The sequence below is a fragment of the Typopeltis vanoorti genome, chromosome 13 (genome assembly GCF_054136105.1).
Source record: "Typopeltis vanoorti isolate ZY-2024b chromosome 13, IOZ_Tvanoo_1.0, whole genome shotgun sequence".
Classification (NCBI taxonomy): Eukaryota; Metazoa; Arthropoda; class Arachnida; order Uropygi; family Thelyphonidae; genus Typopeltis; species Typopeltis vanoorti.
The window spans coordinates 99728676-99750496 of NC_143561.1; the positions used below are offsets into that span (position 1 = coordinate 99728676).

The following is a 21821-nucleotide window of genomic DNA, read 5'->3' on the forward strand; positions in this document are numbered from 1 at the left end:
AATTACTTGATTTCCTATAGGAGCTACCCTCAAAGAGTATGAGGGAAGGAAGTTTAGATTAGTGAATTTGTTGGTAGTTCAGAGAATGTAATTGTGAAATAGGTGAATGAGTCATTCCACTGTCACTGCTGGAGAGATCAATAAATATAGTAACTAAGAATATAGTCAAAGAGGAAACATTTCAGAGGGACCATAAAGAAGAAGACTATGGAAATATGAGTAGCTAATGTAGATCAATATCATGTGATGATCAGTTGCATGAGAAAAATTATCATAGAGCCTTAGTTGAAATGCATCTGAAACAAGCAATTCACAACTGTATACTAAGAGTCATAACAAATAAGATAGGAATGAAATTGATTAACAGATGAATTTAGGCAATCACTGTGAAAAAAGAAGTTTGGAAGAGTACAACACAGCAGGCAGATACGAGCTATACAAGGTGTGATTAAAAAGTAGCAAAGGGAGAGCAAAGCTGAAAGGAATCGTGATCTCATATCCATCTGTCTGGTGTACAATGGGTTTCAAATTAATCACTTTCCTCACTTAGTTGTAACTACAGTTTTTTTTTTGTGTGTGTGTGTGTGTGTATACACCTGTATTTTGCATAATTCTCACAAAAATGAAAAGTGGTGATAAAATTGCATGATTATGTGATTTCAAGTCCAAACTTTTTCAATTAACACATTGTTACATATGTCATAACAGGAGACAAATCTTGGGTATATGGTTGATTCTGAGACAGACTGAGATTCACAGCCCACAATGAAAAACACCCAACTCACCTCAGCTGAAGAAGGTAGGCCAATTGAAATCCAATGTCAAAGCCCTGTTGATTGTCTTTTGATCTGCAGGGGATTGCATAGGCATAGTTTGTACCTAGAGGCACAGCAGTCAACCCTGAATATTATAAAGGAGTACTGGGATGTTTGCAGAATGATGTGTGTCAAAAAGGACTGCAGAAGTGGTCAAATGGTTTTATATCAGACAAAAAAAATTACTGTGTGCCCACATCCACTGTATTTGCCCAATTTAGTAACCTATGACCTCTGACTGTTTCCAAAGTTGAAATCAATGATAAAGGGAAAATGTTTTGCATCAATAAAAGAAACTGAAGTGGACACAACAACAACATGTTTAAAAGAACTAAAGAAAGATGATGACTTCTAGAGCTGTTTCGAAAAGTGGCTGAAACATTGTGAGAAATGTGTCAACCCAAGGAGACTACTTTGGAAAGACTTATTTATATTTGTATTTAAGTTGATAAACTTTCTTGAATTCTAACATTGATCATACCTCACTAAAAAAAAAAAAAAACACAAGCATAATAAGGAAAGGAAAGTGCAGTATGAGAGGAGATTTCATTCCAAAGGAAAACATTTGCTGCTAAGTTTCAGATCATTGCCATCTTCAAAATTCTGTCAGCTAGTGTCCTCACTTAAAAAAAAAAAAAAAAAAAGAAGAAGAAGTTTGCCTCTTTATCACTATCAGGTATTTATCAGGTCCCATGCCTTGTAACATTACTTCAGTCAAACAGGCTGTTCAACTAAGAAGTGAATCTCCAAACAACAGTGCTATATTTGGCTATTAAAATCTCAAGTCCAGATTAATCCCTCATGGAGTTGACACTAGCTACAGGTTTATTGGTATTATATCAAATTGCTTCATTGAAGCATTATTAAATATGAATGTTTGTTTAAAAGAAAGCTTTGAAGCTTTATAACACTCTCAGATCACAATTGCAATGACGGTCTTACTATTTCCAAAGTTTCCATCCATCCAGTTCTCGTATGTCTAAGATGGGTTGAATTCTCTGAATCTAAATGGAAATTTAATGCTAGGAAATTTAGGAAATTTCATGCAGCCAGTCTCTATTCCTCTGCTGCATCCTACTATTGGTAAGTATTTTATTTCTGTAGATAAATCTCCAACGTGGTAGTTTTTCCTGTTTGTGAGATGAAAACCCAAGTTGCTGTGAGGAAAACACCCTTCTATTTTCATGAGTTGAAAAGCCTTGATAAAGGTTCTTCACATCGTACCAGATGGGATTCCAACCCAATTCTTTCCATCCAAAAGGGCTACATAGGCTCCCATTCCCAAAGTTTGGAAAACTGTAATAACAAATTGCTTAATATATAATCTGTGCATTTCTTTTTTCTCTTAAGTTCTTGTTAGTGTTCTAATTTGAAACTAGTACATATGTGGATATATTTAAAATGATAAGCATTGTTATTATATCATACAGTTATAATCAGTTGTTTCTAAATTTTCCATCTTCTCTTAATTCTACATACTGCAGTATTTTATGATAATTTCTGTCAAACTTTCTGTTAACTAGTTTAGTTAATTAAGTATTATCTTCTTTCACTGTAGTTATGTGTTCTTTGGTTTAATGCATGTTTGGAAATGGTTCTGTGTAGTTAATACTGTTCACTAAGTGAGAATAGTATGCTGAGTTCATTTGCTAGGTAAATATTTGATAAGCACATTAACTAGGTTCTGTCAATGACTTAAATAATTCCTAGTTTTTGTGGTAGGTTGTCCCATGAGAATTTTGGGAGTTTGCAACAAAATCATCATTATAGATATACTGACATAACACTGCATGTGAGTGGTAATAATTAAGAATTAAACATACCCAGTCTAGTGCAATATAAAAGCACATGTATGTAGAGAAGAAATAACTGTTCTGAGTGTATCAGTGAAAGAGAAAACCCAATTTCTTGGATGCTGAGCAGAAGATATTTGTAATCTGTTTCTTCTAAGAAAGATTGGAGGTCAGAGTTTTCTGAAGAGGAGAAATTTTGACTTCCAAAGATTTGGGTATTGTCAACAGCAGAATTGGAAGGTTTTTTGAAAGAAAGAAGGCAGAAGTTTTACTAAAACTGAAATTAATACAAAGAATGGTTTGGAGATCAGAAATCAGAATTTAGGATTAGAAGTTAATATTCTGGAAGATCTTTTGATTTGTGTAGTGCAAGATTCCTCAAATGAGAAAGGAAGTACACTGCACTGAAATAGCAAAACTGTGGATTGGATTTACAGTCAACTGAGCAGCAGAAGATCACTAGTATGTAGAAGAGAGAGAGAGAAGGTGAAAGAAAAGTCTTTGGAACTTCAGCATTACTTGCAAACTTTCAGTACAAAGATTCATCAGCAATCACACAGGTGTGCAACCAGAGAGAAAGCTAGAAATCCAGTTGCAGAAGAGACCATAATTAGAACTTACTAAATGGCCTTTGGGGCCATTTTTTATTTTTTTTATTTTTTATTTTATTTTTTTTTATTTTTTATTGTTTTAGAAATCAGCCAGACCAACTAAGGCTTTGTCTGTAAATTGCATGCGTTCTTTTTCCTTCTGACTAGTTTGCTTTTTTTGTTGGATAGAGAAAAAAATTCCTGCCCCCTCCTTATGGAGACTTGCTAATTCATCTTCAGTTTAAAAAAAAAAAAAATTATAAAAGTTTTTCTTGCCATAAACAGGATGTGAATTCAGGTCTTTCCATCTTTTGTATTTCTTCTGTAGTTGTTAAGATTTTGAACAAATTGTCAGAACACATATTAAGAATTGGACAGATGAGGACAATATCATTTAATCAAACTAGCACAGATTAGTTAAGGAGTGCTCTAGTTTTTTTTAATTTGGTTACCTTTTACAATAAAGAAAACAGAGAAGTAAGGCATACACTGTCATTTTTCTTTAATTTTGCAAAGGCATTTGAAAGGCTGTCACAGGATTATGACTAGATGGTTTTTAAGTTGCAACATATGAGTTTGTATATCAGTTAGTGGAATAGATTAGTAACTGGCTTTTTGATAGATATTGCAGAGTTGTATATGGAAAGCAGCATCAGGGAGTAGGAAGGTTACAAATAGAGTTCTATAGGGTTCAGTACTGGGACACCATTACTGTTCAGTCTTTATGTCAATGATATTTTCATAGGACTACAGGGAGATATTCAATTGTTTGCAGATGATGTGAAGCTTGGCGTTATTAGTAATAGTTCTGATGTTTGGAGTCTTCAAGAGGATTTGAATAAACTGGAAAGGTGGACAAAAGAATAGGAACGTTAATGTAATGCAGCACAATGAAATGTAAGGTTTTGAAATTTGGGATCCACAGATGGCGTTATACTGGAAGTGGAGGAAGCAAGGGATCTTGGGGTGATTGTAGATAGAAATTTGAAGTTCAGAGGACATATTACAAAGGACGTGGAAACATCTAAGAGAATTGCTGCAATATGAAGAGGACATTGACCATGAGAGATAAAAGGGTGGTCTCATCATATAAAGCTTCGATCAAGCTACATCTGGATATCGGTGCTCAGATCTGGTCACTGGGATCTGAAGGGGATAAAGTACCTTTGGAGAAGGTACTTCATCCCTTTCATACAACAAAAAAATAACAAAAGACACATAGCAAAATATGATAGCAAGGCTGTACAATGTTGATTATGATGATGATAAACTGAAGGTATGCAAACTACAGAGTTTGCATGCCTTCAGTTGATAGGATTTTATCAGGTTGAGTAGGGAAATTTTTCATATGGTAGAATGAGGGGAAGGAACAAGAATAAGGGCTATCCCTGGAAGTTAAAAGGAAGTAATATAAGTAAAAATGCAAGAAGGAAGTCTTAAATGGAGAAAGGTAGGAGCATGGAATATATTATTATTATTACTACACCTCCAATGAGTCCAAGGGCTCGTCGAGGAAGGATACTCTACAACTCTCTGTCTTGACCCTTTAAGCCACCAAGTGTCCCAGTGTGGATAGTAGCAGGGGTGGCCTCTTGTGGGAATGGGTACTTGGGAGAAGGGGGACGACATCAGGTAACGCTGAGCCCAGTAGAGTCTAGAGGGGATAATGCTGAGTATAGAAACAGTGGCATTTTTATGCTTTATACTAATGCTAGGAGTATTCGGAATAAGGGAGAGGAATTGGTGGCACCGATAGCATCAGCCTGGCCAAAGATTATTGGGATCACAGAGACATGATTGACAGAAGACGATATAATAACAGGAATAGAAGTTGCTGGGTACAGCATTTTTCAGCAGGATAGGAAGAGAAAGCGTGGTGGTGGAGTACTGCTTATGATAAGTGATGACCTATGTCCTCTAAGAGTGGAGGCTTTGGAAGGCTGTGACACTAATGATTTTGAAAGCATACAGTGTGAGGTGGAGGTGGGCAAGACAGGATATTTAGTGGGTGTTGCTACAGACCAAGGAGCACAGAGGGTGGGGACCAGTAGATGTTGAGACAGTTGAGCGTGGCAAGTGCAAGAAGAACGATTGTTATAGGAGATTTTAACTACAGCAGTATAGATTGGGGAAAGGAAGATGCATGTAGCAATAAGGGAATGGAATTTCTAGAATTCTTGAGGGACAAATGTCTTAGGCAACATGTAATACTGAGAACAAGAGGTTCAAGAGTTTTGGATTTGTTTTGGATGATATCTCTCCCATCAGTTGGAGAGAGTGACCATATGGTTTTGACTTGGAAAATGAATAGACGTGCAGGAGTATCAAAGAGACGGGAACGTATGTGGAATTAAAGCAGGTGATTATAATAGTCTTCGACATCAACTTGGGGAAGTTTCGTGGAGGGAGGAATTGGAAGGCCGGGATATCATTAGTGCTTGGGAAATTGTGAAGGAATATTGTTAGCAGCAATGGTAAGCTGTATTCCACGAGTGAAGAAGAGGAGTAAAGTGGATGACAAACAATATTAAACAGGAGTTACATGCGAAAAAGAGGCTATGGAAGAGATATAAGGAGACAGGTGAAGAGAAGATGCATGAAGAATATAAGACACAGGCCAGAAGAGTGACTAGTATGGTAAGGAAGGCGAAACTGGAATATGAGAAAAGATTGGCCCTTAAATCCAAAGAAAATCCTAGGGAATTTTTTAGCTATGTGGCCAGTAGGAGGAGAAATGACTGTGGAAGAATGACATTGTGGGATAAAAATGGGAATAGAGTGACTAGTGTAGAGGACATAGCGGAATTGTTCAATGAACACTTTATTGGGGTATTTCATCCTGGAGGAGTCAATTTAAATACTAGAGGGATACAGCGGGTTTGAGGTTTAGAGGTGCAGGAGGAGAGTATGTTCCACATACTGAGTACTCTGGATGTTGGTAAAGCTGTGGGATTGGATGGTATTTCACCACGAGTTTTGAGAGAATGTGCTAAGGAACTGACAGTGCCCTTGACCTGACTTTTCAATGAAAGTCTGGCTGCGGGAAAGGTGCCCATGGAATGGAAGGAAGGTAAGATAGTGCCGCATAAGGGCAGTAGCAGACTGGAAATGTCTAATTATAGGCCAGTTTGTATGTCATCAGTAGTTAGTAAGATCTTGGAAAAAGTAGTGTGGGACCATATACGGCATTAGGCAGATGAGGGTAATGTTATCAGTGAGAGTCAAGATGGATTTGTGAAGGGGAGCTCTTGTTTTAGCAATATGCTAGCCTTTTATGATAAAGTTGCAAGAGCATTAGATGAGGGGAAAGGCATATACTGCCATTTTCCTAGACTTAGCAAAGGCATTTGACAGAGTGCCACATGATAAGCTGATATCCAAGTTGCACATGGGTCTGGATGTCAGATTGGTCAACTGGATTCAGGATTGGCTGTCCCATAGGTATCAGAGAGTTGTGTATGGTGAAGCAATATCAAAGAGGCAGAAGGTTACAAGTGGGGGTTCCACAGGGCTCAGTACTGGGACCTATATTGTTTAACCTTTATATCAATGACATTGTCAGGGATTGCAAGGGGATATTCAGTTGTTTGCAGATGATGTGAAGCTGGGTAGGGTTATTAGTAATAGTGCAGATGTGGTAGCCCTGCAAGAGGATTTGAATAAGCTAGATAGATGGGCATGTGAATGGGGGTGTCAATTTAATGCAGCAAAGTGTAAGGTCTTGAGGTTTAGGATGCTGCATACTCTATTGGAGGAGATATACTGGAGGAAGTAGGGGAGACAAGAGATCCGGGGTTGATGATTGATAAAAATCTTAAATTCAAGGTACATATTGCAAAAGTGATGAAGGTAAACACAAATGATTGCTGCAATAATGAGAAGGATGCTGACCTGCAGAGATAAAAGAGGTATCATTCCATTGTATATGACCCTGATCAGACCACACTTAGACTATTGTTCTCAGATCTGGTCCCCAGGATTTGAAGGGGATAAATTAACTGTGTAAAGGGTACAAAGGCAGATAACAAAGATGGTGTCGGGACTGTACAATGTTAGTTATGAAGATCGGCTGAGGGAGTGTGGACTGCAGAGTTTTTTGGATAGAAGAACGAGGGATGATATGACTGAGACTTTTAAACTGTTGAGAGGTGGTTACAGGGTTGACACTGGGGAGTTCTTTCGCTTGGTTGAACAGCGGGAAGGAGTCATGACAAGGGGCCATCCCTGGAAGTTACGAAAGGAAACTGTGAGAAAGAGGGTGAGGAGTGGTTTCTTTGCATGGAAGGTTGTTGAACCATGGAATGCATTGCCTGATGGAGTGGTGAGAGCGAGAACGATCAATGCATTTAAAGAGTGGTATGATAGACTTTTTGTTTCCTAGGAGGGACCTCCCTCAATGAGTCTTGATAGACTTGTGTTTCTTAGAAAGGACCTCCCACGATGAGTTTTTTGACTCCATGGAGGCCTGAATAATAATAATAATAAGTACACAGAACCACTAATTCATCATCTACACACAATGCCATCTACTGCCTATCACCACCACTAATATTTTGTGTCTGTAAATTGTGTGTATTCTCAAGGCTGATTTTCCTGTACACAGGATTAAAAACCCTGATATGCCCATGAATGATTTTGGCTAACTCACCTTCAATTGACAAAATCCATATAAAGATTCCTCTCTCCACAACAAGAATCAAACTTAGGCCTTTTCCAACTGAAGGAAACGACGTACTGTCATTCTACCAATTATGCTAGAGATTTCCTGATAGGGTGGTGAAGGTGCAAAGTGGATGAGTTTAAGGAGTGGTACAATAGACTTTATTTTATTTAGGGTTGACCTTCCATGATAAGCCTTGTGACTTTGTTGAGGTCAGGAAAATAATAATTTGTCAAAGGTAGATGACATAAGCAAGAATATCACCAGTTTATCAACAATGGCAGATTCCATACTAGCAATTATTTAATAGTAGAGAAGCTTCTATTTAGCATAGGATCAAATGTTAATGGTTTTTCTTCTCTGTCAGTTTAGAAAGACATAATTTTTGCAAAACCACTGGTGACAATTAATACTGACTTCAGTGCATAAACACAAGAAAATTAAATGGTGTTTATATATGAATCATATATTTCAAATATAATTATCCATCATCAGCAGTGATTGATAGATATGTTCATCCACTACAGCTGGCAAGTAGATGCGTACTGGATGAAATAGAATATTTTTGATTTAATAAAAATAACTTTCTAAACAAAATCTTTTTTATAACTTTAAGAAAATACAAGAATATGTGTAATATAAAGGGCCAGTCTAGTAGCACAAATTAATATAATGAATTATATTTATCAAAAAAGCAATGTTGTTTTAACTGATATTCCTATTATTATTATTACTAGAATGGTTCTCGTACACAGGGCTGCCCCATGGGTAAGAGGTGCTTAAGTTATATTTCAGCATCCCCATAAAATAGAATATGCAAATGCTAATGAAATTTTAAATGAAACGGCACTCTCCTCCTGATCAGCAGCCTCGTGCTGGGCACAACGTGCATACCATGTTTTTGGAGGCTGCTGAAATAGCCAAGAAATGAAGGAAAGATAATGTGAAACAATCAGAGGTTATAAAATCGGCAAAACTTGAAGGACAAGATAATCTGGAAAAGATAACAAGGCCAGATATCCAACAGGACTATTCTCTGTATAGTAAGTGCCATGTGCTAGAAGGTTGGTGTTTGACCAGTGCAACTAACATTATATAAATCCTAAATCCACCAAAACCTAGACCATTGTTCTTGCATTTAGACATGATTTCCCAAAATAATTGAACATAAATAACAATGTTCATGATGTGTATTTCAAAAATATGTTCTTGGAGGCTGTCGAAATAGCCAAGAAATGAAGGAAAGATAGTGCGGAAACAGTCAGAGATTATAAAGCTGACAAAAACTCAAGGAAAAGATAATCTGGAATTCTGAATTGATTGATTATTAAATGAAATAAACAGTGACAGAAAATAATATATTCAAGAGAAATTCCATCAGGAATATGCATCAGCACTTGAGGTTTCTGATGGTTTTTCTAGTATAGAAAAACCATCAGAAACCTGAAATGTGCAAAGGCAGGAATAGATAATATTTAACCAGAAATATTCAAATACGAAGATGTGAAACTTATACTTTTGTATAAGTTCTTAGTAGAGATATGCCTTTATACCTTCTTAGTAGAGAAGTCCTACTGAATATTCCAGGCAAAATTTATATAAGCATACTTAATGATAAAAAAAAATGGTAAAAAACATGTGAGTTTTATGCCAAAATATGGAAAACTTCAACTGCATCCTGAATGGATTACCTATAAAATAAGTAAACCATTTCAGCTGTTTAGGCACATATTTTTAGTGAAGACTGACAAATGAAATGTGAAAATATATAACAGAATAATCAACATTGGTATAGTATGAAGTCAGTTGAATACATTTATATGGAATAAGAAAGAAATGAGGCAAAAATGCTAAACTAGCAATGCACAAGATAGTGTTCAAACCAATTTTAATCTGAGAGTCAGAAATAAAACATCTGATCAAAGAAAACAGATATGAGAGTTCTGAGAAGAATTTGAGAGTTTGAACATATGGCATCGGTAGCAAAAGTAGATTAAAAATGGAGATATTAGAAAGAAACTTGACAGTATTAGCATTCCAGAGTGTGTCAGCCAAGCTAATGGAAGTGGTATAGTCACTTAAACAAAATATGAAGGGAAATGTTAGTGTGATGGCAGGAGAAAGACCCAGAGGAAGACCAAGATCTGGGTTGATTGATGCAGTTAGTAGTGTCCTAGAAGGCTGAAAGATACCGGAAATCTAACAAATTACAGATTAATGAAGAACATTGTTCAGAGACGTTAGTCATAATATAAATTTAATTTTATATTACTATTGTAGTATCGTCACATCTCTTTAGGATCCATATCAGGAATTGATGATTATATATATATATATATCAACCCACACACAAAAGAGTGCAAAACTATAACACACCATTTCTGTGAATGAATGAGTGTGAATTGTAAGAAGAAACATCCTGCATAAAAAGTGTAAGGAAGGTTGTTCAATGGCAGACGTATATTAAAAATGAAGATATTAGAAAGAAACTTGACAGTGTTAGCATTCCAGAGAGTACGAGCGAAGCTAATCTAAGTGCTATGGTCACTTAAACAAAATGTGAGAGAAAATGTGATGTTATTATTATATTATGAGATTATTATTATTAAATCCAAAGACCAAAGATAGACAGGATGTAAGAGGATGAGAAGTTGATTTGATAAGTTTCAAGCTATATGTGGAACCTGTGATGACTATTTGTGTTTTGCAGCCTAAAAGAGGTGGCAGTGGTGCTGAACTAGCATCCATCATGGAGAAGTGATAATGGCTAGCTCAGCAGAATGATGCTATGAAAATATCTATAGAAAAGGTATTTTATATAGATAAACCTATAATGCAGAAGATTTACATTTGAGGTAAATCCATGTGGCAGCAACAGAATGTCCATGAGAAAGTGAGTAAGTGAGGAGTCATTAACTAGAAAGAGAGCTATACATTATCCTTAAATTAATTGTTGCATATCTCAGTGTATCAAAACATAATCAATGGTATGTTGCATTTATTATTTATAGAAAAATACAAGTACTTTTAGCTTGCTATTTGTACTTCCAAATATTGCTTTCAGAATGCTGGATATCTAAAGCCAGTGAATCATGAATATGTAATAGCGCCTAGGCCTGGACAAACCATTGATTGTGGTCGGTCCCTCTGTGGACTTTAAACCAGTCTTGGGTGAACTACTAAGCATGGTGAGAAATAATAGATATATGTTATACTTGAAATCTTATTTTACACAAGAAGTATTTACATAAAGTAAATCTATAAATTTAAAGAAGTACTACAAGATTTGCTGCATAATCACTATGTATGCATGTGACAGCACTTGAATGAATGAATGCTGTCATATAAGTGATGTGGTTATTTAATTATTTTTTTATTTTTTTTTATGTGATTCTCACTCATAGAAGGTTGTAAACTTTTAATATATGGCACTCCGGACAGGCTATGGAATAATCTAACATTACATTATGTGTGATCACTGAAGTGAATAAGTGAGGAGTCATTAACTAGAAAGAGAGCTATACATACATACAGAAGAAAAATTATATTAGAGTGCATGGCTAGAAAATTGGAAGTAGTACTTTTGATGTGGAAGCCTGTCTAGGTCTGCAAATGAATGTAGTTCATACCTGCTGAAAGTATTTCATGAGGTGTGACTTTGGAAAAAAAATATGTAATAAAATGCAAAGTAAGAGTACAAAAATGTAACTTCAAAAGTTGATAGAATCTAACATTTTTATAAAAATGAAAGTGCATTCTGTCAGGCAAGATGGCTGAATGGATAGCATTTCTACTTTTCAACTAGTTGATATTAATTCCACTATGATATAAATGTTTGTGAAAGATTTTATTAGTATATAAATTTTCTTACCTAGTGTTAGCTCATCAGGCTAACTTCCTTATTGAAGGTCCATAGTGGCTTGATAGAGTACCGTTTGATCTCTAGAGCAGGATTTACAGATTATATAATCTTGTTGGGAGAGTTCTTTCACTTGGCAGAATGGCAGGAAGGAGTGATGACAAGGGGGCCATCCCTGGAAGTTATGAAAGGAGGCTGTGTGCAAGAGGGTGAGGAGTAGTTTCTTTGAGTGGAGGGTGGTTGAACCTTGGAATGCATTGCCTGATAGAGTGGTTGGAGCGGGAACGGTCAATGGGTTCAAGGAGTGGTATGATAAATTTTGTGTTTCCTAAAAACGACCTCCCATGATGAGTCTTTTGACTCCATGGAGGCCTGGATAATAATAATAATAATAATTAGTACTGATGCTAATAAATGAACCATAGGTTTCCAACCTTTTGTGGATGAGACTATCACTACAAAATGAAATAACAAACACATCAAAGGAATAGCTTTTTTTTTTTTTTACAGCACAACAGCATGAAGAAACAATCACTGAAGTCATTTATAGACGTGATATGGGTATTATATCTTTATTCACTTTTGTTTTCTGTTTTATATGCACATATTGATATATCTTGGAAGATAAGAGGAGAAGAGTTAATATGACTGAACTTATAAGTTGGTGAGAGAATTTATTTAGGTACATGTGGAATTGGTATTTCACAGGGAAGTAGATGATGAAACACCATGAGGTTTTATTCCTGTAAGTTTTAGAAAGATGTTGCAGGCAACATAGCAAGAAGTGCATTTATTGTCTGGAGAGTAGTGAGTGCACAAAATGAGCTGCAGGGAGGTATGTAGCAAATGAACCAACATTGAACAAACTCAAGGTGAGGTATAATAGATGCTGTTTGTAGGATAAAGGATCAAACCAAGAATATAATTTCTTGGTATCTTTAATTTATAGTATAACCAAGTGAAAAAACTTTCAAAAAGAACTAGTATGATGGGTCTAGTGGCTCCATGGAAATAATACTGATACTAATATTTGTAATTCTAAAATCTGTGTATATAATTTTATATATGTAAAGTGTATGCATTGCTTAAAACTGGTTTTGTAATTATTATACATAGAATTTATCCACCTAATTATGAGAATTTCCAACCTTTTACATGTTTCAGCATGAACTGAAGATGACATGACAATCAATTCCATTCTTCTTCTTACATGCTCACAATTTTTTGAATTAACTGTACAACACTTGATACTTCACATAACATTTGGAATATGAATGCAAAACATCAGTAAAAGAAAAAATCAGCATAACAGTATGGAATGAAATGAAACAAGCATATGTAATTTATCTTTTTTGTATTATGCCATAGAGTAAAATTTCATGGTGATTTGTTATATCCAAATAGTTGCAAGGCAAGAAAATGCTCGTATTTGTTAGTTATCTGTATAAAATGTGCAATCTAAGTTTTTTTTTTTTTAATAAACTTTAAGCATTGCAATATGCTGTACCTTATGTGCAATTAATTAAAATAAAATTTAGTACAAAGCGAAACATTTTTTTTGCACGTGTGTGTGTATGTGTGTGTGTTATAGAGTAATCCCTCAATTATCCAATCATGGTGGAAATTAGTTTGCTGGTCAGATAATTGAAGGGTTGGCTAACTGAAGGTACACATAAGTGGTGTTTTATACCAGAAGTCTTTTCTGGTATAGCACCATGTAATAACTAATCCATTCAAAGATTGGTTAATTGAGGGTCAGATAAATAATTGAGAGATCACTATATATATATATATATATATTTTTTTTTTTTTATCTTTGCCAATATTTTGGTCTAAATAAGTGGGTATGTACTTTTTTTAATTCTTACACATCGTAAATGTCTTTTGTTTCACCTGGAGTTATGTTTGTGATAAATGATCTGAGGAAATTTTTTTTTGTTTGTTTTCAGCTATGATTTTTGCTTCTCATTTTTAGCTTTTCCTTTTCTTCTTCTTTACTGAATTATTATTATTATTTTCATAAACTGTGTAACTGCAGATTTCATTATGTTTAGTTATCTAGGACAGTGTTATATTTGTGTAATTCCCTTATTTCTTTATTCAGTTATATTAACAATATGTTAATATTATCAGGTATTAGATTAAACCACAAAAATTCATATATATTATTAAAACTTTTTAAATTATTCATTATATTTATAAATGTTTCACTGTTGTATGATATGAAATATTATCAATCCTGGTATAAATTAAATGTGTATATATTGTGCAACATCTTCATCTTCTAAGGGTTTGATAGCAAAAATTATTTTGATACGTTTCTGTAATTTAAATATGTATCCAAATTATAAACTCAGTTTAAATTACTAATAAACTGTGTGTGTATATCTGTATCTATCTATCTATATATATATATATAGATATAGACAGATAAATTATTTACTGTCGGGTGGTGTCTCTATTCTTATACATTTAATTTTACAAACTTGTATTGCTGCTTTCCTACTTTTAAATTTTATAAAATTTATGCATTATGGCCTTCTTTTGCACCTTAAAATGCTTAATGCTAGATTCAATTTATTTGAAACTGCCCAGTGTTTTTGAAAAAAAATTATAAGTGATACAAAGATTTTTTAACATTTTTGAAAGAGAAGTCATTTTATTTTTTGGAAAGACCACTTGATAAATATAAGATTTTTCCCTCCATCAGTCAAGCAGACAAGGGTGGAAGCGGAGTACAAACTTCCGAGAAAAGATTGAGTAATTATTAATCTTCCCTTTTGATATGACCATATTTTTGTATAGATTTTTGTACTTTTTGACATTAAAATTTTAATGTCAGGTGAATGCATGCATAATAACCCCTTTTTTGAAACAATTAATATTTTAAAAACAAAACCCTGTAGTTTTGAAACCAGCATGGTTTTTTGTTTTTGTTTTTTTTTTGCTTCTGCTGGACGCATGTCAAGGTGATACCAAAGTGCTTGCTATAGTCGCTTTGGGAAACCTTCAAATTCATTACTGCATTAAAAACCATATGAGAAAAAAAAAATGTTATTTTATCACAATTGTATTAAAAGTTTTGGAATAAATACATAGAAATAAATGCTGTTATATAGAAACCTTCAGTCATGTGAATTTTTGAATGCTTTAAAGGTTTGCATGAGTTAAAAATAAAATGTGGACCAGTCAGACTTGGAAATGTTTCACTATAAAGATCTGGGTAACAACAGCACACACACACACACACACACAAAAAAAAAATATATATATATATATATATATATATATATCTAATTTAAAGAACAGGAACATAAATCTATGGCAAGCCTTGTGGTTACATCTCTTGAAATAATACATAGGCATGAAAAGCTGTACATGTTATTTTTTTCTAAACCTACTGAGCCTTGTGCACGCCAGTAGAGCATGTTTTGTCACTTTTGGGCAGATGTGCTTGATCTGCCAGTTTTTATTTTTACCTGGATTTTTTTGAAGTTAATTGTTGTGATATTTTGACTTTCGAACATTTTTCAAAATTTTCTCTAAAACATTTTTCAAAGGTAAATAGTTAGAGGATCTTCCTTTTTTTTTTTTTACTCTCACCTGCAGCCTGTGGCGAGGCTATTCAACCCTCGGATGGGCAGACAAGGTTGGTCAGACAGTTTAGTCTTTATATGTTATACATGGTAATAACTGTTGACTATAGCTATATACAGTGAAATCTGTTGTGTTTGCTACCATTATCTTTTCTAAAAGGTTATAGTTACTGTTTTTTTTTTTTTTAGTTATAGTTACCTTTCTTCCCATTTGAATTTCCTATTACAGTTGTTTAAAGTTGATTTCTAAAGAGCTGTTAACATTATTTTATGTGCTATGAGTAAGTAAGTACATTAAAAAAAAAGCATTTGAGCTTATATAAACAAATTAGAAAATATGTACAACATAATATTGCAGGTGCATTTACAATATTCAAATTGTTTGACTGGTTTCCCTCTGTCTTAACATTAAGTGTCATCAAAATTTGTTTATTTGTTCTGAAGTTGTTTCATATGGTTAGATTGGATGGATAGAATGACAGACATGACAAAGCTAATAGCTGTTGTTAACTGCCTTGAAATACTGTTCTCTGTTAAGCACATACAGTTAATATAAGCTAACTGATGATTGTATGCGTATTAACAACTAAAATTAAAATTCCATTGTATTTTGTGGTTCAATACTGCTGAATTTTCTTATTTCTCATGAATTTTTGGAATGAGAGTACTACAGAAAGAAAACAATTTACACAAAATCATCAATACATCAATATAAAATAAGCATTGAGGCATGAGCAAAATCTTGCATGACATCCAAAGTTTTTTTTCATTGCTATGGTCGCTAACTTCCAAGTTAGCAATCATAGCTTCTGTATAGGTTACAGCAGGTGTAGTCTTTTTATCTTGATCACTATTATCTTCAGTAGAATTATTACAATTATCATGCGAGTCATCATATACTATTGTTTTGGAATTGCTTTAAATTGTTAAGCAGTACTTCAGTAATTCAAGAGATCAATGTATAGCAGTGTGCCTGAATTAAAATTATAAAGGAAAAGCTGCAACAACAACAACAATAATTTTGGTTAAAAAAAGACATGAATGACAAGGAGAGTTGACTTCTTATGAATGCTGGCCTGGTTAGCAGAGTGGTTAGCATATCCACTCTCCAACCTGTGGATCCAAATCCTGCTGTGGGCATGGATGTGTGTGATTATCTTTAGGTGGGAGGTAAATTTTCATCTCCTAGTGTAAGACCACTGCCCCACTTATTGGAAACCTGAAGTGACTTGAAAAAGTTCCATGTTCAGTCTCTAGAGCAGTTTCCAGACTATGTAAAAAATAAAATAAAAGTGCAAAATAAAAATAAATAAAATCAATAAAAAAAAATAGGATGTGCGTTTTCCATATTCAAGTAGAAAAAGCGTTTATCACCTTATTATTAAATATTCAGGATGAGAGATAGTTGTGGAAATTCTACAACGTGGAGTAACTGAAACCATAAAGAACGTAAAAATAAAAATGCACGTGAACACAGTGGAAAGAGATTTAATAAACTGTACTGAAATATTTGTATACATATATTTTGGTTTAAGTATCTTAAATCATCATTAGCATATCAAATAGAACTAGGAAATTCAAACAACAACATTGTAGGTGCATGGAGAATGGAATATCTCTTGCATGTATATGATAGATCCTAAATCCAAAGTTGTGTGTGTGTTGTACTAAAAGAAATACATCTACTGATAAGTTTCCCAAATTTTGGGCATAGATAATCTGTTACTTAGGTTGAGTTTTGTGTCACTACAGAACTTTCTTTAAAAAAGATCATCGAATTTCTGGAAGTAACTGTGCAATAATTTAGCCTCATCTCAAAAGATCCTGGCTAATATTAGTAATTGCTTCTTCCTCAAGGCTAGATTTGTGACTGTTTTTGGAGTCAGTATAGGAAAGGTATCCAAAATATGATTTGTTTAGTGACAGATCTGCCTGTTTGACTGAAATAAATTAGCTTGCAATTACATGAATTGAACAGACTGCAGGTAGCAACTTTTGTTGTTACGTGGAGTCTGTCAGTATTGAGTCGATAGACTTATTCTACTAATAAGTAGATTAGTAGATATTAAAAAAAATAGCTGATTTGATTAATAAGTTTAAATATGGTTGAAAGATGAAATTTCCTAAGAATATGAAAGCACATTCAAAAATTATTATTTATATGGGAACTGCATGGAGTCAAAAGACTCATTGTGGGAGACCCACTCTATCCATTAACATAATACGTATCATACATTTCTTTAAACTTATTCACTGTTGGGACACTCACAATTGCCTCTGGCAATCCATCCACTCATTCACACTTTCCAAGTAAAGAACTTAATCCACCAGCTAACTTCACTCTTAGACAACTTCCAAGTGTGACTCCTTGTTTTTTCCCCTACTCTTCATATATTGAAAAATTTCTTCTGTATCAATCTTATAGCATCCCTTTACTCTTTACCTTTGGGATGAAATTTTACTTTTTACAATATTGAATTGATAACCATTGTCTTTTGCCTACACTGCCAATTTATTTTAATTATCCAGTAATATATATACATGACTTTTATCAACTATTGCCCTCCCTATTTTGCATCATCGGCAAACAACCAAATAACCCTCTTCAAATCTTCTGTTATATCATTAATGTACAAATTAAAGAGTAGTGGTCCTAATACAGAGCCCTGGGACACTCCACTAGTCACTCTCATTCATCTTGATTCCACTCCACCATACACCACCCTCTGATGTCTGTTCATCAGCCACCCCCCTATCCATGCAGTTTGTTTAATGGTACAAATTCTTTCTGAAGAGCATCAGATGAAGAACAAACAATAAGGGCTGTTGATAAAGTCATTTAATAATACCATATTTCTGTGATGTGCATAGATCTGTGATAATTACATCAACCAGCAAAAGACTTTTTGTGATAGACTGAGTTGGATAAGCCATCCATTTCTCTTTTAGAAGGATATCTAATATTTAGAAAGAATATAGTTCCATTTGATCCCATTTCCAAGGTGTCATGAAGACTATTTATTTTTTTGTATGAGGAAATCTAATTCTTGACATGATTAATTACAGATGGCACAAACATCATCCATGTACCTAAAGCCAAAGAGAAGGTTTTGAATCAGAAGTAGATTTTTTTTTTTTTAAAGATGTTCTAAGTAAATTATTATTATTATCATCCAGGCCACCATGGAGTCAAAAGACTCATCGTGGGAAGTCCCTCATAGGAAACAACACACAGTCTATCATACCACTCCTTAAACGCATTGACCGTTCTTGCTCTCACCACTCTATCAGGCAGTACATTCCATGGTTCAACCACCCTCCATGCAAAGAAACCACTCTTCACCCTCTTTCTCACAGTTTCCTTTCGTAACTAATGTTTCGTAAAAATGTTTGCCAGAGTTGGGGAAATCAGTGAGTCCATCACGGTACCCTCTATTTGTTTGTAAAGTTTTCCATTCCAGCTAAAATATCCAAAGTTCATGACAAACTTAAGTCCGTATGTGATGAAAATTTAGAAGATAATAGTGCCATAGCGTCATTTAGAGGAATGCTGATAAAGAGTGAGGTAATGTCAAAGCTTAACATAAAATCAGAAGAGTCAAGTTTCAAATCTCTAATTTTTGAAATAAAATCAGAGATATTTCTTATGGAAGAGAAAGGGAAACTTTGAAATGTTGCATGTTGGACTTCCTATATAGTTAGCAATCAATAATCTGAAGATATTTGGGATTGTGAAGTTTAGGAAGATCATAAAATGGTAGGAGCATGGAATGCATTGCTTGAGAGGGTAATGAATGTGCAGACAGTGGATAAGATTAAGGAGTGCTATGATAGTCTTTGTGCTAACCTCCCATGATGAACCTTGTGACTCCATGTAGGTCAGGAAAATAATAGTACAGTAGTCCCCCCCCCCTTCTTATCTGCAGGGGATACGTTCCAAGACACCCCACAGATATCTGAAACCATGGATAGTACCAAACCCTATATATATATATATATATATATATATACACTATGTTTTTTACAAAAATACATACCTATGATAAAATTTAATTTATTAATTAGGCACAGTGAGAGATTAACAATAATAACTAATAATAAAATAGAATAATTATAACAACATACTGTAATAAAAGTTATCTGAATGTGAATAGAATCTTAGCAACCTCAGCATGTTTTTTTATTATTTATTTATTTATTATTTTATGAAGTCGAGAACTTTCACCTTTTTCACTTAAAAGGAAGCACTTTACAGCTTCTCTTTTGCATATCCGAATTGCCAGTATCATACTCTTGTGCTTTGGGTCCATTATTAAGTAAAATAAGGGTTACTTGAATACATTCACTGTGATACCATGACAGTCGATCTGATAACCGAGAACTACTCAGAGCAGCACTCAATTCCTGATATTCCTGATTTCCGAAAAGCTGCATGGTGCATGTAGCTTTCTCCACCTTTGCAACGAGTTGTTCTGGTGTTGGACTACTTCTGGGATCAGCTGAACTGTCTATTACTAAAAGAAAGAACCATACGGCTTCATTTCAGCGATGTAAAATTACATCGGAAAAGTGGATATTAGATCCAACATTATTTCAAAGTTGAATGTTTGTAGAAACTATGAAAGTTTCCTAAGTTGACCTGAGAGCTTAAAAGAATACAATCCTCAGATCTCCGAGTTGCCTTAGCTTGCACTACCTATTTGACTTAAGTAGCTAAAGGCAACTCAGGGATGCCAGGGATTGTATTCTCGTAAACTCTCAAGTCAACTTACAAAACTTTAATAGTTTCTACAAACATTTGGCTTTGAAATGTTTGCTGATGTAATTATAAATTGTTTATTTCTGGAATTTTCCATTTAATATTTTCGGACCGGAGTTGACCACAGATAGTGAACCCACAGACAAGGGGGGACTGCGGTAATAATAATCCTTTGTCTTGCATGATAGGTCCTAAGATTTGAACAGCATCTGTATTGAGAGTAATGACATTATCTAATAAAAAATGAAGCTTTATTCAGCTTCCTATAGATTAGATCCCAGCTGATTATGACATATGTGTTTCAATCACATAAGAGAATATATGTTTTATACTTACATTTGATGGAGTCTAACAACACAACAGTAATATTTTCTATGTCATCATTTGTATTGGTGAGATTTTTATTGTTATGTAGTCTATGTAGAGCTTTTAATTCAGACACAGGTATACTGAGACATAGTGATTTTGAACCATAAATAGTTTTGCAAGCTCAAAGCATAATTCGTTTTTATCCTCAATAGCAGAGATGAGATACACTGCTTGGAAAGAAGTCAATGAACACCATAGTGTGAGGAACAAACAGCCATGGCACTCACTTTAATATGATGTAGGATCTCCTTTTGCTGTGTTAATCAGGGCATACTTTCCACAAGTGTACAGTTGTGATCAATGGGAATTTTGCACTATTCTTCCTGTAGGCATATAATGAGGTCCCATATTGTTGTGGGATGGATATTCCTCGATCTCACCTGACTCTCCAGTTCATCCCACAGATATTCAGTAGGGTTGAGATAAGGGCTCTGTGGAGGCCAGTCAAGTGTGTTGACATTCATGTCAACACACTTGACTGCATGTTCATGTCAACAAACCATGCAGTTACAGCAGCCTTATGACACGTGGCATTGTCTTGTTGAAAGAGACAGTGGTCATTTCCATAGAAACACCACAAAGTAGGAAACATTGCATTGGCCAGAATTTCAGATACCTCTTGGAGTTCAATGAACGTGGCACTATAAACAGAGGTCCAAGGCCAAACCAAGAAAAATAGGACCATACCATCACATTGCCACCTCCAAATTTCATAGTTGGGGTTATACAGTTTGGTAAGAGGCATTCACTGGGCATCCACCACACCCATACATCTGCTCAGTGGAGAGTGTAGCATTATTCGTCACTCCTAACATTTTCCAAGCTTCCACATTCCTGTACACACTCTTTGCACTACTAAAGATGATGCTGCATGTTGGTTCAGGTAATGTGGGGACTTGCATATTGCAGTCCTACTATGGAAACATGTTGTAGGTTTCCATAGTATCGGTTCTGAATGTTTTTGTGCAAATTCATGTTGCAGTCAACTCTGCATTCAATGTGTCAGCTGATGAATGGTGGTTTTTACATGTTTTTTTCATAATACCCTACGGTCACGTTTGGTGAGTGTGGTTGGTCTTCCACTGCTGATAGCACTTACAGTTGACTGATATGATGTTTTTCATGAAGATAGGAAAGGCAAGAAGGGAGGGGAGAGGAGTGCTGTGGATGATAGCAGGAGAATTTGCTTACACAAGGAGAAAAAAGTAACAGTGGTTTTGAAGCAGTATGGTGTAAAGGAAGTTGATAGAAAGAGATATTCTGTTTCTATCAACTTTTTTGAGAGAGTTTCTACAGGCCAGGGAATGTGGATGTGGAGACAAAGAAATGTATAGGCAACTTGTTTTAGTGAGCAAGGGAATGAAGATAGATCATTATGGG

The 21821-nt window shown here is 34.7% G+C and overlaps 1 protein-coding gene across 24 annotated transcripts in view; it reads left to right on the top strand.

The window, feature by feature from the left end:
* LOC150100409 (coiled-coil domain-containing protein AGAP005037-like) overlaps nucleotides 1-21821 on the top strand; it is a 1356304-nt gene that overhangs the window by 1267525 nt on the left and 66958 nt on the right. For 13 of the 24 annotated variants that reach the window (XM_090403260.1, XM_090403261.1, XM_090403254.1 and 10 more), the window contains 2 exons: nucleotides 14428-14477; nucleotides 15327-15366. The exons of 3 other annotated variants lie outside the window; for them this stretch is intronic. In XM_090403260.1, the coding sequence (XP_090259386.1) occupies nucleotides 14428-14477; nucleotides 15327-15366 (90 nt within the window). Of the gene's footprint in view, nucleotides 1-10922; nucleotides 11047-12227; nucleotides 12279-14427; nucleotides 14478-15326; nucleotides 15367-21821 lie in introns of all 24 variants that reach the window. 8 more of the 24 variants (XR_016549297.1, XR_016549298.1, XR_016549299.1 and 5 more) reach the window with 4 other exon arrangements.